The sequence below is a fragment of the Rhea americana genome, unplaced genomic scaffold (assembly GCF_003343005.1).
Source record: "Rhea americana isolate MKP2758 unplaced genomic scaffold, rheAme1 scaffold_177, whole genome shotgun sequence".
Lineage (NCBI taxonomy): Eukaryota > Metazoa > Chordata > Aves > Rheiformes > Rheidae > Rhea > Rhea americana.
In genome coordinates, this window is record NW_028185894.1 from 1555959 (window position 1) to 1574903 (window position 18945).

Here is an 18945-nt window from a genome sequence, read left to right on the forward strand (position 1 = left end):
TCTGATCTTGGCCAGAATGTAGTTAAGATTTTATCTGAATCCAGCAAAAGGCATTGACCTGCAGGCTGTTTTCCAGCTTGTGCCTAATTGGAATGTTGGCCGTCTGCCAACGGCAGAGCAAAAAGTCAAGTTGTGAAATAGGAGAAATATTTGAGTCAACTTCTGAAATAGGTGGAGTGGTCATAGGGAACTAATTTTAATTATTGTCCAATCTGGGTTACATCTTTCCTTCCAAAGATTTTATCATTTCTGTGGCTTCTTGGTTATTTCTTGTCAAAATTAAAATCACAGCCTACAAAGTACTGGGAAGATCAGTCCTATCTAAGAGTTATCTGATGTGAATGACAAGTTTCTAAGAAGCTTACTTTTCTGAAGGGGAACAGATTATTCGGAGCAAAGGCTGCAGACATCATAATTGATGTCATGAGTTAGCCGAGGAAAATGTTTCTAATTGTTGCGTAGGACTACTGCTTTTCCAAATGTCAATACGTAAGTTCTCTGGTCCTGTTGATCAAATGACTTTTTCCTTTTTAATGATTCACTGTAGAACCAGAAACCATATKCTCAAAATTACAAATTGCAACGTTGCAACAATCATTTTATAACACAGTATTAAAACTGTGAACTAATCTTGTTATTGCCTCTTTCTAACTCGCCTGACATATTCATATTTTTCTAGAATGAAGGTGGGTGTTTTTTCATGGCAATACAGGTTTTGGCAATTGTCTGGAGCACTGAGCAGGTGGTGTGAATGCCCTCCTTCAACCAAAAAAAAAAAAGAAAAGAAAAGAAAGCAAGCAAGTGGTCTTTGAAGAAAAGATACAACTATTCATTCCAATATTCTTAATCACAGCAATATACATTCGACAAGACAGCTTGTTCCTGATAAACATAGAACACATTCTTGCTTTCTTGTGAACAAAAATTTTCTAGTAATTTAAAAGTAAACATTTGGATTGATAAAACGATAAGCTGAGTGTCTTGAAAGAATGTTTTAGATGTCAGGACAGCATATGCAAATCCAGTCATACTGTCTCTAGGAACATGCCAAATATTGTGGCGTCCCTCAGAGTCTCACTGGTGAATACCCCAAAGTACCTTCTGATTCAAGAAAYACTTAAGGTTGTTTTCACTTAGCACAGGGGAAGTAACCACTAATATTTTTATTTTTTGAGAACAGAGTAATGATGTAGCACTTACCTCTGGAAAGCAGAATATGAAGAAAAGGTAATATARCAAGAGTACAAGGATAGGAGTGTTTGAACAGTCCTAGTTCTCATTCAGTGGAACACAGGAAGCACTTCACACTAGTCTCTAGAAACACTTGGTAAATGATGAGAATAACAATGATGACTGGTTGTGGACCAAACCATTAGCTAGGAGCTACCTTAAAGTATTAGACATAGTTTGCATCTTCTATTAAACTATTCACTGCAGATGAGGTTTGTGATATACAAACAAATCTGGGTTTTATTAGTTCTATTAGCTGACCTAAAAGGTGATTACCTCCTTGCCTCATTTGTAGCCTTAGGCTATTGTAGCTACAGCAACACTGCTGTATTTTAATGCTATTCTTATGGTCTCTCTAGACAAAAAGAGTATGAAGGACCAGCTTTTGAAAAGCTGTGCATCTTCAGCAACTTCAGTAGAGCTTTTCTAATTTACATGAGGTGAAGGTCAGGTCTATGCTGTACATTAAGTCCTTCTTTGAGGACACCTTCAAGTCTGATGCAGGAAAAGCAGAAGAGTTTCACAAAGTTGTTTCAGAGCAGTGTTAAAAATAACTAAGTAGATTTGAAAGAGTTAGAGTGGAGATTACACTGAAACAAGGGAATGCCACAAGTGGAATAGTCAGTGACATCTTAAAAGATGATAAAAAGTTAGATCTAAGAATAAAGTCTTATGACAAATGTAAACAGGCAGGACTTTTACATCTGAAACTCAGTACAGAGAACTTCATTCTCAAATGTAGGTCAAGTTTCCAGATGCTTCCTGATAACATATGAGGCACTCTGTGCCGGCATGCAATTTCTCACTTAGATAACACRTAGGAAACAAAATGATCTAAACTCCCAAGACACTTGACCTTGTGTGCAGTTGTCTAGGATCAAAATTATGTACAAAATACTCAGATATTATCAGGGCCTTGTATATATCGTGATTCCATACCAATGGAATTCGCTGAAAAATTGCAGTCTTGACTCTTGTTTATTATTAGATACTATATGAAAGTGTAGGAGAAGGATTCTTGAAGTCCTACAGAGAGCCTCTGTAGAGGGCACTTGGCAGTCATCTGGCAAATGACTGTCCCCTCCCTAATTTAATGCAGGCTACAGAATCGTAAGAAGCACCAGAAGGTTTAAATCACAACAGTTGCCACAATGGCAGTGATCTAAAAAAGAAACAAAGGGATTTATACAATAGAACCGTTTCTGTGAGCATTAAAACACCTTTGATAATGCCAGCCAAGTACGATCAGTGTACTGAACTGCACTTTTAATGTTAGCTGTGAGAAGGATGAGCTCCCCATCATCTGGAGAGGATGGAGGGGAGGAAATTTAGAAAGGAAAGATGCTCATTTAGAAGCATCATCATTATCCATAGTACTGCAGTTGTCTGAGCAATTTTCTAACACTCTTTTCTAGCCATCCTCATCCCACAATCCCAGGCTGCTTTCCCTGCTGTTACAAGTGTGGAAAGTACCCTCTGCTCTTTGCCTACTTGCTAACATTTTTAGCTTTTGCTGTGCAAGTGGAAATGCTGTTACTGCAAATATGTAAAATTTGGATAAAGGAGAAGGCATAAAATTAATTTATAATGGATATCAAACTACAGAGCCTCTTCGGACTGTTTGAGTTAATGCTCAAAATATTTTTTTAGAAACTTACTTTTTAAATATAAATGAAGCAGCTGTGACATTTCCAATGTACTTTTACATCTCCATATCTGAGTTTTTAAGTACAAATCAAACATGAATATGATTATTTTCTACTAGTCGTGAATACAAATATTACTAACATATCTGAAATTTGGTGACATGGATCACATTCCAGAACCTTTGAAATAAGCCAAGTTATGCTCTGATGACATTTTAGCTGGAAAAAAATGCTTTGTACAATTYTTTCCTGACTAGTATGCAAAATACAATTTATGCATTTGCTATTTTATCGTTCTAGAAATGTATCCATAACCTGAAGGCTTTTCTCACATGGCCATGAAAGCTAAGCATTACATAGTTCCTTAAGAAAAGTGTTGTGAGRTCATAGATACGACTCAAAATTAAGGAAGCCTTCATCATTTTTGTGTTGGTATAATTTTAATTAAAGGTACTATTTTTTTTCTTGTCTACATAATTGTCTAAACAGTCAGCTATCTGCACTGTAAGTACCAATGATATTTTATATTCAATTTAAGTGTAACTTCCTTAAATAGCTCTGACATAAAGTTAAAAATGCAACTGCCATTGAGCAGGTTTAAGACTCATTCACRCTCACTGTGGATTATATTTTGCGATGCTAACAGAAACCCAGACTAATCCCTTCTCATTTTCTTTCAATGTTGACATCTGATTGTTGRTTCCCTTTTGCATTGTCCATCCTCAGTTTGGAACAGAAACTGCAGCCACAGCATACCACCATGACACAAGTGCGGGGGCTATCCACAGCCCATGAAAGGGAATACCAAGCCAGGAGCCCTCTGGAGGTAAGTCAAGTGCAGGAGAACATGCCAAACAGAGCAGAAAGCAACCATATCAATGGAGCAGTGCACAGATGTCTGCACAGGCACTCTAGTTACATGTGTTTGACACTGTAGTTCACAAGGGCATGTCTCAGAGTTCCTTTCCCAATGTGTATTGGAGGTTTTTTGAAGAATTGGTCTATGATACGTGGAAAGTGAACTCATTGATATGCTTCTCTTACAGATACTCTTCTAGATGTGATTTTATGAATCCCAGATATAGTTCCAGACTGCAGAGCTCCACTAGATGAGATTGTCTGTCCTGCTGTGACTGGGTTTGTGGGTGTTTGAGGGTCACCTAGCAGTTATCAGAAATGAATAGAGTCAAGTTAAGAAAGCTAAGGCAGGGGAGCTGACTATCTTGGGAAGGCAACAAGCTGAGGATGCATCATATTTCATAGGCAGACCATGATCAGGCAAAGGTGAACCATAATCAGACATCTTGTTATATGATTTCCCAGTTCTGTTGTGATTGCACCTAAACCCAGCCTAGTCTGAAAGTTACCTGAGCCTCACCAAGAAAAGCTGAGCTTAGAAGAGTACTGTTGCAAGGAGCAGGAATCCTACAGAATAACACAAAGAGTTGTTCAGTCTTTCAGAGAAAGAGAACTGATCCAGCAGAGCTTGAGGGGAATCTAAACACTGCTGAAAGTATTCTGAGCTCAGAAGGAGTTTTTCAAAGTATCTGAATTAAAGTACATTCTTCAGTCTTAAATAACAGTAGCAACTTTAAATGTGTCTTTCCCTTTTGGCTTGTTTTTTTCTCTTTTGGGAGAAAGTGGGAAAAAACAGACTTGAGGTCCACAAAGTGCAGTCTTCTCATATTGCAAACAGTCATTTAATAAAAATCTACTTGCACACTGCTGGAAATCCTTTTAAAATCTAATTGGTCTTCTTGTTCCTGTTACATCCCTCGGAAGGCTGTTTTAGTCAGTCCTCACTCTGCTCTTCAGAAACCTCCTGCAACTGACAGTGTGCCAGCATGTTTTGGAATGAAGAGCAGCTCCTCTTCTGTACGTATCCCTTGATGTATTCATGGCCAGCAGTCACATCTCTGCTTATCAGATTTCTCATTTGAACAACCTAATGCCTTTAGCCACCTTTAACAAGATTCTTCATGAACTTTGTATCCAGTTTCCTGACCCGTCTATGAATGTTCTATGTACATGACCCAGATCAAATTAATCTTTTAAATAGTGACAGTAAATAGTAAATAGTAAACTGTGACTAGTAAACTGTGCTTGGCATTCCAAGGGCTGTCTTATTGTTTTGTGTAAAATGGAATTAATAATTCCCTATCTCTGTTAAATTATCTTGCCTGACAGATGAGGATCACATTTTTCTTTTCCTGGCTTTATGACAGTGGCATCGCATAGTCGAGCACCTAATACATGAGTCCTTGTCCCTGGATGCCTCTGATTGATAAACTGCCAACTTAAAGCAGAAATTCTTACTTGTCTTTGCATTTTATTTACAGTTCCTCACATTTCTTTTACTCCTGTCTTAAAAATCAGTTCCTGTTCCCTGTATGATGTTCTGTTCCCTCTTTATACAATATTCTGCCACTGTACTGAAGATGCCTCCAACTTTGTGTCATCCATAGATTTCATTAATATGCTCTAGTCTTTGTGCCAAGGCTATTAGTAAGACTATTCTATAATATTGATTCCATAACCAGTCCTGGAGGATGTCTCCCTGTAAACTTCCTCAAACCTTCAATGATAAACCCTTGTTCTCTTTCCCTTATTCAGCTCCTTGCCAAATCCTCTTGTCATTGTCAGACTAATTTGTATTCCCATATTCAGGTGGTTCTTCATTAATTCAAGTCTTCTCCAATTTAAATTAATACTATAAAACTGTATAAGAAAGATTTGTAGAAGTCCCGATAGATCTCCTGCATATTCTTTCTCTTAAAAAAAAATGATTATGTTGTCAGAAACAATGCCAAATGTATGTGTTACAGCCCATCTTTGGTAAGCCCAGACCACATTTTGTCCTATTTTTCATTTTCCTTTGTATCTTCTACTGTTTTTTATTTTCCTTCACAGCATGGTCTAAAGCCTTGTATACTATTGAGGTCTTCAAATGCCTCATCATGTTTTCTTTGTATGGTTAAAAACAGAAGTAGTATTTGCTGTACAAGATGGGGGGAAAAAACTATTTTGTTTTGGGGTCTTAAGTCTTCATTCATTTCTGTTCTTTTCTGATTGCACAGTTACCCTACCTTTCTTTTTTTTTTTTTTTTTTTTTTTTTTTTAAAGATTATTTCTTTTTTTTTTTTTCTTTTTATTTGTATGTATTTTGGGCAATTCATACTTTATTGCTATCTTCTCTAACCTCTGAGGCAGAGCAGTTTTAGTTGATTATTTTCCTTTTCCTTTTCTTCTAGGCTTTTTGTTTACCCATAATATATTTTTTCAGTTAGAAGTTCATCCAGTTACGGTTAGGACCTTCCTCTGAAAGTGTTTTCTTTTATTTGAGATTCAAGTTACAGAGAAATTTTGCCTCTTCCACTTGCAAATCCTCCAAAATTTTCTCATCATCCAGGCTTCTGAGCTCTTCAGTCCAGATGACTTTACTAAACAATTCTCTTTAATTTTCACATTTTGTTCTTTTTTTTTCTGGCATTCTTTTTTCATTTAAATTAATTTTATGTAAATTGATCTGAATTAATTCACAATCACTTGACCCAAGCTGTTTTTGTATTGTACAGTTGTTCTTTAGCTAGTTGGAGCAGAAGACGGCAGTGTTTAGTCAATAGCACTTTACAGTAAATTCTCAAATATTATCCTTCCCCAAGGTAATTGAAAAACAGTACAATAGAAGAATCATGTATTCCTTCTGTTAGAACAGCACATCACATACAGTCCTTTCGGTACACATGATGGCAACTCTGTCTACCAAAGCTCTGATTTATAGTGATGAAAAGACTGCTTCATTCAATCCAYAGTCTCTTCTTCCCAGTGAAAAACATTTGTCTCATTGATTCAAGACATACTAGTTTCAGTGATGCCCACTTTATTCACTAAGGCTAGACCTCTATCCCATGAATAATCCCAATGATTTTCAATAGGGCTAATTTACAGTAAAAGACAGCATACTCTGAGAAGACATAGAATCTGACGCTGAAAGAAAGGCAGTGAGGGCTACAGAGCTTATGAAAGAGGGGAATTTTTAATTGTGTTCTGAAGGGCTGYACTAGCAACTGTGGGAAGAAATTCAGATTAAAAAAAAAAGAAAAAACATATTGACACTGAAATACACTGCAGTCCAGAAACGTCTCCCAAAGGGAATCTTGGAAGCACAAAAGCCTTGGACTTTTAAAAGCAGATTTGACAGTGCAATAGAATATGTCCTACATTTTTAGGCTGGCCAGAACAGACTTTTTCCATTTCTGGCTTTCTGACACTAGCTTCCAGAGGGCTTCTGACACACGTGTCTGAGTTTCTCATCTCCTCTTTCCCTGAGAGATGTTCTACTCCTCGTTAACAGCACTCTTTACTATTTATCAGCTTTTACCCATAATTTAATCTAAGATTTCAAATACTGTTGCACTGCTTTGCACCTATTTCACTGACCTTAAATCTAGTTAATTTCTGACTTTTAGATACTCTTCCTGTCTGTGGCTCAGCAAAGGATGGGAAGGGGAAAGAAATGCTAGCTACTGTTTAGCAGTTCTGTGAATGAAAAAGATTTAAGGAACAGTTTGCAACCTGCAAGTGTGACCCAAAACAAAAGTATTTTTATTCATTCTGTTTAATATCCCATCCTGAAGTTTGTGGCACCAATGGCAGAAGATTGATTTTTATAGAACTAGTTCCCATACCTCTAATTTTTTTACAATCTTTCTATGTACAATGTTAAATTTACATGCATTCCACCCAGAAAATTAGGCTGGAGTCATTCTTCATCTTCCAGGGTTAGCTAATCCATCATTAGATGGACTCGTGCTGATCTGTAGGAAATGTTTGCTTTTAAAGCCAAGCTTTCTTACATCAGCTTTTGACATTTTATTCACTTGGACAAGCTGATTAATGGTGTCAGCATTGTACATTTGCTTTGCAATGAATACTAAGCAGATGTTACACTGGCTTGTTGCCCCACACTTTGAGCATGAAGAGGTCAGTTCTACAAGACCTTGCTTTTGTGAGTGGGTCTGTTGCAGAAAGGTTAAAGGGTGTCCCTGAGTCTGTTTTTTATATAAATATGATATTGAGTAATCTTAGATATTTTGATAGATATTTTGATTTGGCTCTCCTGGGAGAGGTGTTATTTTAGAAGTATAGGGCCAAAACCTGACATGTCAGTCTAAGCAAAACTTCTGCTGACTGCAAGAGCAATTTTCTCTGTGAGACTTCAGTGTTTAATCAATTTTGAGTTGCTGTCATTACACGTGGCATTTTCTCTCTGTGTAGGTGTGTAGGCAAGGTCTGTAGGAGAAGTAACATCTTTTTATCAAGCCACTGCGATGTAACTGAAACCAAAGAATGTTTCAGGCATATGAACCCTTCTTCAGGTCTGAAATGGAAGCTACAAACTTCAAGCTAAATTCAGAGTGAGTAGGAAACAGTTCTTTCAAAAAAATCTAAATAAAACTCCTCTAGGATAAAAGGAAAATTTAGCAAGAGAAGAGATGGTAAACTCTTAAGGCTCCTTGTCCTACAACAAACATGGACTAAGCTTCAGAAATGAACCCACTGAAGTAGAATTACATCTATTTGACACAAGTAGAAGAGAATCAAGTGCATTAATATGGATTTCAGAAATGGGCCTGTGCTACAAAATTGGATTCAGATCTGAAGTTTCTCAAAGTTCAGGAAGTCTTCAGGTCCTGGGCTCTTAGGCCCTTCTCACATAATTTACAAAAGTTAGGCTGTGTGTCTACATTGCTTATGATTCTGGGAGAAAGATTTTGAGTTTACTACTCTTCCAGATAGAATTATTATATCCCTAACTTTTGCAAACCCAATGGAATTATTCATTTTGTGTAATTCAGTAATGTATTAAATATATATACATAGCTGTATAATTATTTATTAATTTGTTAATTCCCCTGTATGATGTGTCCCCTCCTTCCCCCTCAAAAATACTTCCTCCACTCTAGCCAACAGAAGAAAGAAAACAGAAAACCTACACATTAATCCCACACAAGTAGGGGATTACTTAATCTAGTTCAGTGGATGCAAAATGGGAATGTACACACTGCCTTCTTGCCTTATTGTAAGGCTCTCAACTTAATCTCTTTATTCATGATCTGTTTTCACCTTTTAAATGAGATTTTATAAAATAATTTTTATTATTTAGGATATTTAAATACCAGATTTAGGATGCTGTCATTTTTATGTAATAGCATTTCCAGATGTAAGATACACAGATAGAATGGCACAATTATATTGATGCAGTTCTTCTGGTCAGAAAAATTCTTATTTTATATCAATACTTAAGACATATAAGCAGAAATAGGCCGTCTTCTGTATGATGCACATTTTCCTGATAACATGTAGATTGCTTATATTTGTCTCCTTAAGCACAAATCTCCTAGTTACTTGTATTTCATTAAAATAAACTCTTCTCTAGCTTAATAACCAACATATTTTTAAGCCTTTTTGGTTAAATCAGTGAGAGCTGATGTACAATGAAAGCCTAAAGGTAATGTGGCTTTGGCTTACTGAACATCTTTTATATTCCCAGTGCACCTTTCCGTCCCCTGTGTAAGCTGAGTCTCAACTGTGATGTAAAGCAGCTTCTAACCCAATTAATCACCTTCCAGCTGGCTGTACCCTTCCCATTGAATACAAATTTGCAAGTAAGAAGGCTATGGAATGAGTCTAGGGATAAAGAGAAGAAGCACCCTGAACAGAAGAGCACTTGTTCCCTCTGTCACTTCAAGTAACTGCCTTCCTTGCTGTCTCCATTCATTTGCATAATGGAGGTGATCATCTGGCCCTTATTGCAGCAGATTCAATGTAAATCAGTTACTRAAACATAAAGTACATCCTAGGCAACTCTGCACATGCTGGCATACAAATGAAGGCCTTAGTGCTGCCTGCGGGTGCTGGAGGTGACAGCAGAAATATATTAGTGTTGGTAGTTGACTCTTACTGTTACAAGGTTGTATGAGAGGATACAGGAGGATTTCACAGTCTTGTTTAACAAAGGATTTGTTTTATTTCATCTCCCTTGTCCTGTTACTGTCAAGTTGTTTAGAAGACTGGGTACTGCGCTTCATATTTCAGTCCAGAACTTACTGCCTTGTGGAAAGTGGCGGGAAGGGGCTGGTTTGTGGGAACTGGGATATCTCTGCATCCCAATTTTTGACACCCTCTTGGACTGATTTGGATTCCAAGCTGGGACATTTCTGCTTACATTCAGATATAATCATGTACTTAATTGTATTATTTTAGGCACTAAACCTAGTGAAAAGACCTTCCTAATCTGCASCATTTTACTGAGCCATTCTATGTAGCATATGTTCATGTTTTCTCAGGTAAGTCACTATTTTCCTTCTCAACATAAAAATGTCTGCAGGCTTTTATTAGAAGGAAATGCAAAGAACCCACTACACTCCTAGCCAACATTTTTGACCAGGATTCTTTACCTTTCATCTGTGCTAGAGAGGGCTAGGACTCGATGCCTCCTCTATCACATAGCAGACTTACTGCATATACACACTCAGTTCAGTCCATCCCAGGCAAAAGGCACACATCGATGTTGCTATGCCTCCTTTTAGGAAGCCTGCCAGTTACTAACCTAACCTTCCAGTGTTCTCCTTGAGGAGAACGTGCCTCTTTCTCTTGAAGTTTGCCATTGAGTAGGATTTAGTGCATCTAGCCTTCAACAGTTTGTACTGGGAGAATACTGCAATAGAGGAGAAAGAGATTACTGTGTAGTACCAGTTCTCCAACTTAGTRTCTCTTTTCTTTGCATCTGCCACGACTGGCTGTCCAGGTTTTTCATAATCCTCTCTGAAAAGGTTCTCAATAGCATTCATATAGGTCACATCTCAGTCGCAGAATGAGAGAGAAACACTACTAGGTCATATGTCCTATCTCGTGCAGAAACTAACATCTTCCTCATTTTTTCTTCAGTCATGCATGAAGTAYATCGGGGCTTGTGCTGGCAGAGAAGCTGTGGTGGTGCACGTCTACAAGAGTGCATGTTCTGTTTGCCTCACACATCTGAAAACAGAAAGGGACTGGGGAACTAGGTATTGCCAGTCCTAAACTTTCAAGTAAAATTAGAGTGCAAAACACAATGGTATTCTAAAAGGATGTGGGGACAGGGACAGGCAGTCTTTCTATCTTTTGGTTTTACCAAATTGTTAGGTTGATTTGGGCCATACTGAAAAATTCTTTCAACAACCGTCATCTCCAGAAATTTATTCTTCTATTAAATCTTTTTTCTCTATTTCTTTCATTTAAATTTTGATTCTTGAAACTGTTGCTCAGTCATTGCTTGCCAACATCCTAGTGCTGGCAACAATACAGAACAACACAAATTTCCTAGGATTTATGGTAACTGGCAATGTTGTTTTCCAGGGAGAAGTATTAGCCTTGTGCCTAAAGCTTGGATTTTATATAAAACAGCTCTATTTATTCTCTAAATTTGATCATATGCTGTCATTTTCATGTATGTCTTTATTAACATAAAGCAGTATTTCTTTTGAAACTTTTAATATTTTTATCTCATTTAAAGTTACAATTCTTTGCTATTTCAGTTAAAAGATAAACCAATTTTTTTGAATGTGAGTCATTTTTCCTATAATCCTAGCTTCATATTTCTTCAGCACCAAATAGTGAGGGCTGTCCATCATCAGTGCATTACTTAAATCTATACAAAAGGTATAATCAGCTTTTATCACTGATCTGGTGTTCCTAGGCTTTATTTTCACATTTTGATTCTTCTTTACACTACAAATCATTTTACCCATCACAGTACTGATGTGGTTGCAGCTCTGCTCAGATCACTTTTCTTTGGTGGGACAGCAATCGTCAGACAAAAAAATTAGGCTGCTGTCCAAATCTTTATCTGGAACAGACAGGGCTGATACCAATATGTTCATGGTCTGATTCACAATTTTAAGAGCAGACAAAATACAATCTCGTGAAAAACTGAACTTCTTTGCTACAGAGATTACTAATCTCATCTACAAAAACAAAAGACTGCCTTTACTTCTGAAACAGAAAATTTTGCTTGATATTTTACCTTTTGGATCTTAGCTTCCAGATATTGTCCTAGCAGCGCCCAGATTGTAACATCATAATCTTACCTCAAGTTTGTGGTTACCTCTGAGGCTCCTCTGGAGACAAGCATTAGGCATAAACATACTACAACTAAGCGCTAAGCTGTCGTCTGACCTTGATGTATGTACATGGTATTTTCTTTAGTTTGGAAATAGACTTGAAACATGCAGTACTTAACTCCCTTCTTTCACCTCATAAAAGGCCTAAAAATGTATATAAAGATTATCTATTCTCTTAATCATTTTCCTGATTTCATAAATCAGCTCTCTACAAGCATGTAAATATCTCAGTAAAAACCTTCATCTTTTGCGGAGCTAGAAGTGTAATATCTCTAGTTAGCACAAGTTGTTGAACTGGAAGCAGGAATCAATGTATGATTCAACCTGGTTGAATGAGTAAGGATGCCGGCAGTGAAGTGGAATAGAGGATATAGGCAACATACAGAATTTGGGGAAGGTGCACAGCACATGAGAGATTGTTTCAAACAGGGGTTTTCATAAAAGAAACAAAGCTAAGAAARGAAACTAAGGTCCTGACAAAAATTTTAAATATTGAAAAGAATGTGGAGAACATCAGAGTCGTTAGAAAATAAAGAAGGGATATATGGAAATAACTGAGCCACGAGATTCATGGATCCTGATTCAGCAAAAGCCTTACAAACTTAAGTTTAAGTGTGCTCTCCATTTCTATGGAAGCTAATCCATTATTAAAATCCTGCCTGTGATTAAGTGATAAATTAGTCCTATAGTAATCATAATCTCCTCCTTCAGCTTTCACTGAACCATAGCACTACCTTCATCTAGGGAATTCAGGCTGCTCAGTACTTCAAGATGCTTTCTTTTTTTTTTTTTCCTTGAAGAGTGCCAAACCCATAGTTAAAACACACAGTTCCTCTTTAACATTTTTCTAACTGTTTTTACTTGAAGGGTCTTAATAGTACTGGGCATTGATCCAATAAACATGAACTGATTCAAGGGTAGAAGACAGTCTGAAATCCTCCCTAATATTTTCCTGCTCTATGTTACCATGTTTAAATAAACAAAAATAGTTTATATTTTCCCCAGCATCCTTGAATTGTTTCACATTTACAATGCAATAAAAATGTAAAAGAAAATTGTTCTTGGAATTTTTGCTACCAATTTTTCCCTTATAATGACTTTTAGGCCCAGTAAAATTAACAGATATATCTTACCAAAATAACCCAGAACCAAATTTAAAGTGGCTTACTCTCATTTAAAAACACAAAACAATCATCAACCAAGTGACTCTGGAGTGTCAGATAAATGTCTTTTACATACAATTGTGAAGTGCCTATCTGAGGTGACTTAAAAATTAATCTTGGGAAAAAAAATCGTAGGGGTTTTTAAATGTGTTTCTAGGAATAAGATTAATTACATCCATTGATGTGAATAATAAACAATCAATACCCATTTTCCTTTCTGAAAGGATGAAATCAGATCCATTGGGCAACTAGGGCTTTATTGTTGTTGTTCCTTGAAATATCAGTATAATAGGCAGTTTAAATTGGAACAAAGAGAAAATGAAAATAAAGGGAAGGACTAGAAGGATTTTTACTGAAAACCATAGCAAAAAGTAGAAGTGCAAAACGAGATGAAAATTAATAACCAATAATAATGAAAGTTGAGTCCTATATCCTGCAAACTTTTATCCTCATACATTTAGCTAATGCTACGGAGCATACTACAGGATTCTGGAAGTGTTTTCAAGATTAGGCACCAACCATTCTGCTTGGCTGTAGATTTGTAGTGACTTCAGTTAATAAAATAACATTTGAAATATCATGTAAACTCCCAAAGCTCCGAAGATGTTTCCATTCTGTAGAACTCATGATAAGTGAATGTTATTCACTATTCTTCATTGTTCTTCTTTGGATTTTTAACTAAAAATGCTATGGAAATATTTATCAAAATGTGTTTCCCAAAAAGCAGGATTATGGCAAGGGAAAACAATAACCATTTGAACAATAGTTTCAGTACTGTTTTAATTCAAATATTTTAATATTTAAAAATAAGAAAATGGTGGGGTTTTGCTTCAGTGTTGTTGTTGCTATTAAATTATAAAGCAATATTTCAATGAATAATCCCTTTATGTACTATGAAGCCTGGACAGTTTTAGAGGTGGTGTGTTTTTTCCATGGCATATGTCAAACCAGCTGCTGAGCTGAGTCCACTTGTTCATGGGCAGGCAACAGGGAAATTAATCTATCCACTTTTAGCTGAAACAGCTACTAATTTAATGAACACAGAGACTGAACAATTCCTTTAATGATCTTCTCAGAGTGTGACCAAGACATCCCTGTACTGTGGTAAAAAAGCTTGCTTTGTCAGTATATCTGCTGGATGGGTCATAATGTCCAGGACTGTTTATTTAATTAACACGGCTTTACAAGAATACTAGAAGAAACTAAAAGAGCAGAAGCCCTTACTCAGGTTCTCTGCCCTGGAGTGAATTTTACTCTTGGTAAACTCTTGGTAAATGCTGAAAAATATTTTGGCTAAATAAAATTGCACAATTTAATTTAGAGTATTACATGCTTAAAATTATTTGCATACTTAGGTATGATTTTTCAGTAGATTGCAAAATCAAAACTATATACTGGATTTCTTATAAAGCAATTCTGCAAAGTTAATGTGCAATAGGCAGGCTTTTGTCTCATGTTTTTCTGGTGTTAAGACCTCTAAATTCATCAATCAAACTTGACTATGCTGCCACTGCAGCTGTAATCTAAACAACTCTAAGATAACATTTGATATGCTCATTAAGCAAATAATGTAATTCTTTTGGCTGGGACCCCATCATAAGCATTGGAGTTTGTTTTCTGAAAAAAGGAGGTAAAGTGAACCTGAGGCTGGATCTGGACTTGCTCACAAGTGATTATCTGGGAACAGTTTTAGTAATAACTTTCCAGGTATGTGACAATATCAAAAAAGAGACGTATTGCCCTTAGATGCATGTATAGCACTTCTATTAGCTTGGTGGGTGGGCCTCTGTGCTTACTGTCACAGAACAAATCTGGTGGCATGTGTGAGATTTAAAGATTTAGAGCTCAAGGGATAAGAAAATGGAGGCAAAGAGCTGATGTGTTAATATGGTGAAAGAATTCAATAATTTGTGTGTTTTAAATGTATTATCCCTTTTCTTCAAGTGCAGAAGACTCAACCTTCTCAGAATAAATTATTTCAATTAGAGAACACTGATAAGAAACTACAGAAACTGGAGAATGAGAGATCTTTTTTTGCTCATTTAGTACATCCACTGTCACTGCAGGAGTCTTCCTGATAGTATGCTATCTAATACTTAAGAATCACAGAATCATAATTTAGGTTAGAGGGTACCACCAGAGGTTATCTAGTGCAACCCTTGCTCAAAACAGGTCTGATCATATCAGGTAGCTTAGGTCTGTGTCCAATCGAGTCTCGAACACCTCCAAAGATGGAGAGTTACCAGTTTCTCCAGGCAACCTGTACCAGTATCTGTCCCATGGTGACATTTTTATCTGGAATATGGAATTTCCCACGCTCCAACTTTTGTCCCGTTGTCTCTTGTGCTATCACTGTACATCTCCAAGAACAGTCTAGCTCCATCTTCTCTGTATCCTCTGATCAGATAGTTACAGACAGCAATCAGGTCTACTCTCCGCCTTCTCTTCTCCAAGCTGAAGAGGTCCAGCTCTCTCAGCCTCTTTTTGTACATCATGTACTTCAGCCCCTGTCCGTCTTGGTGGCCCTCCCCTGGACTCCCTCCAGTATGTCAATATCCTTCTTGCACTGGGTGGAGCCCAAACCTGGACACAGTATTCCAGATGCAGTCTTACAAGTGCAGAAAAGATGGACTATTTCCCTGGCCTGATTGACCCTCCCGGCCCTTGGGCTTCTTGATAATGCAGCCTAGGATGCTCTTGACCTTCTTTGCTGCAAAAGCATACTGCTGACTCATGTTTAACTTGCTGTTCATTACAACCCCCAGATTCTCTTCTGCAGAGCGACTTCCTAGATAGCTGCCCCCCTCCAGCCTGTAATGCAGCATAGYGTTATTCCCTCCGCAATGGAAGACCTTGTACTTGCTGCTGTTGGACACCATGAGGCTCCAGTCAGCCCGTTTCTCCAGCCTGTCCAGATCCCTATGAATAGCAGCCCTGCCCTCCAGCTGAAATTAGGTTTTGAAATACAATAATAGAAAGATCCAAGGTTGGAAAAAAGCTCTGTGGCCCAGAAGCCTCTCAAGGGAAAAGAGAGAACCAGAGGGAGATGATAGTTTCATTTACTTCTCGAAGTTACTACTAATAGGAAGGAAACCATATAGAAATGTTTGGTTGGCTAAGCATTCTTATATCAGCTTTATGAAGTTAGTTTGAGCTTCTGTCTTACTCTCTTGGAAATAAATTATTTGTGTTCATTTCTTAATATTTGTTGGCAATTGGCCTCACTGTATTGGTATTCTATGATACTATGTTTCTATTTGCTTGATGAAACATTTTAATTTTTGATTTGATGACAGAGACGATTTAAGTCACAAACTGAAATGGAGTCCTTATATACAGTTCTGTTTTCCCAGGAGGAGATACCTGGGAACTCTCGGACTGAAATGTGCAGTACTGTGCAGTTGGTTTAATTAAACTCATTTTGTGCTGAAGTCTACTTGGAAGAAGGAAGATTCTGAAAGACCGGTAGACCATATGGATTTATCTAATTCTTCGGATTTCTTTGTTGTGTAAAGAATAAGTATGTATTAAGGCAAGCCATCCAAATAGTTGCATAGCTAATGGAATGACATCCCTAATTCTTTGGTTCTGTAAAATCTACAAATCTTTAAGGCATTTAGGGTGTATAAACATTCATAGTTTGTCACCACTTCCATCAGGATACTGTTATCTTTGCAAAATAAGTATCCTAGGGCTCCACGTAAAGCATTTGTGGTCAAGGAATGTGGCTTTGGGACAAACTTCCAAGACAGATTAGGCAAATCTGGTCTCTGGCTGCTTTAGGAACTGCTACAAGTTTTCTCACTCTTTTTCGAAATCAGCTCCTTCACAAATGCAGATATCCTATTCATGCAAACTATAAAAACATTTAGAACTGTCAAATCAAGCTAACAAAATACCACACACAGCCTTTCACAACAGACAATATAACACAGGAGAAAATCTGTATCAGGTCAGCCAAAGACTGCTATTGATTTCAGATGTTCAGATGCTCCTGTTAATGTATGGCAGTATTAAGCCACAAATTATCCAAGGAGTGATTTTTCCAATACACCACAAATACCGCTAACGATTACTGATCTTAGGAATGTGTGCTCTCTGTAGCACAGAAAGGATGCTATTGTAGTGATATAACTGCTTCATGTGACCTGTGGTACCATCTCCTGTATCTGGTGTGTGGAACAAAAAGGAATGTGTATAAATTACTTTCGATTCTTCTTCCATTATGTGTTGCTAAATGTCTTGGTAACTATCGCATCTCACAAGCTCACTTAAAAGAGCCTCATCTGAGATAGCTTTCCATTGACTTCAATTTCATTGGTGTCTCTTCATGTGTTGCTAAAAATATATTGAAAGAGGAAAATACAAAACTCATTAAAATCCTTATGCTGAAGCATTCCCTATGTATGAAAGAAGACATCTTCTGTCAGCTGTGACACAACCGTGAGGCCAAACAACTCACAAATGTGCATCAGAATTTGGCTGTCTTTAGTGAGAGTAACAAAATCTATTCTGGATTCTTCCACAAGTTGACCCCAAAGATACCATGGACATGCTCGTGAAAGGCCAGATAATGCCCTGCATGTTTCTTGGTGAAAAAGCCTCGATATACCCTAAGAATATACTTGAACATAGTTGTTTTCATCACCTTAACCAAAAGCCCTGATCTTAAAATAATTAGTAAATATCCTTTAATTACTTCTCCAGGCAGCTCTGTGCATGGGGTAGGACTGATTCCTGAAGGTGCTTTTCCTGCCGTTGTACACACCACTTGCTAGGACAGCGTTCTCTCTTTCACAGTGCTGTTGGGACAGGGAGTGGAGAACACTTTCTACCTTAAGACAGTTCTACGCTGGCACCACTGAAACTGGAGACACCCGGACGTAAGTTGACTTGCAACAATCCTTTCATAGCACAGAAGATGCCTTTATCGGCAGAGAGGCTGATTTTTGGAAGCTGTGGTCTCCCAAATCCCATCTGCCTTGCTGTGAGAGAAAGCAGGGTCAGCAGAGGGCTGAGGTTTCTGATTGTGAAGCTGAAAGAAATGTGAAATGATGTTTGTACGGGTGCTTCTCACACCCTTCCTCTCGGCCCTGCTACCTTGCTGGGAAGGGGCATGGCTGGGACTAGAAGGTATAGTATGGAAGTGAGGACACGTGGTATTTCATCAACATCTGCAGATTACATTTATTTTACCTACCACTGAAAAATATGTAATGAGGGCACTTTTGCCCTTCAGTAATGATGACAAAACTGTGAAGCTGATTCTTTTATCCTTTTATGCATTATGCTTAGGGTGCTTCTTTCAGCACAAATACGCTTTCCTGGCAACCTAGGGGAACTAATTCAGTATGAAACCACCTCCCGTAAGTCTCTTCAAATATAGTGTTTTCCCCTTTCATCGTGATTGTAAGACTGGAAACTTTAATTTTTTAAAAGTAGCTAGTCTTCATGGGTGATTTTAGCTTTTAAAGCAAACCTGTCCAATTACACAGGGTAACACGGGTTCAAAAGCCAGAAGACAAGTATGAGCTGAAATTGCAATGTCTTGAGACTTCTTAATCAATCTCTTACTTTTTTTAGAGCTGAAATCATAACGTTTATGTGTGGCGACTGGCAACACCAGTTCATTGCTTCATTAGCCACAGCAGTACTCATACTTCCATGGAGTTTTATTTGTCCAGGCAGTTTTGTTTCGCTTACATGTCTACTCTGGGGAAAAAATAAATGCAAAAAAAAAAA

At 37.5% G+C, this 18945-nt stretch overlaps 1 protein-coding gene across 1 annotated transcript in view; it reads left to right on the top strand.

The window, feature by feature from the left end:
* The first annotated feature begins 3636 nt into the window (after positions 1 to 3636).
* The window catches only part of DCBLD2 (discoidin, CUB and LCCL domain containing 2), a 62867-nt gene continuing 47558 nt past the window's right edge, over positions 3637 to 18945 (top strand). Inside the window, exon 1 of the mRNA XM_085301478.1 lies at positions 3637 to 3702. Coding sequence (XP_085157604.1) covers positions 3637 to 3702 — 66 coding nt within the window. The remainder of the gene's footprint in view (positions 3703 to 18945) is intronic.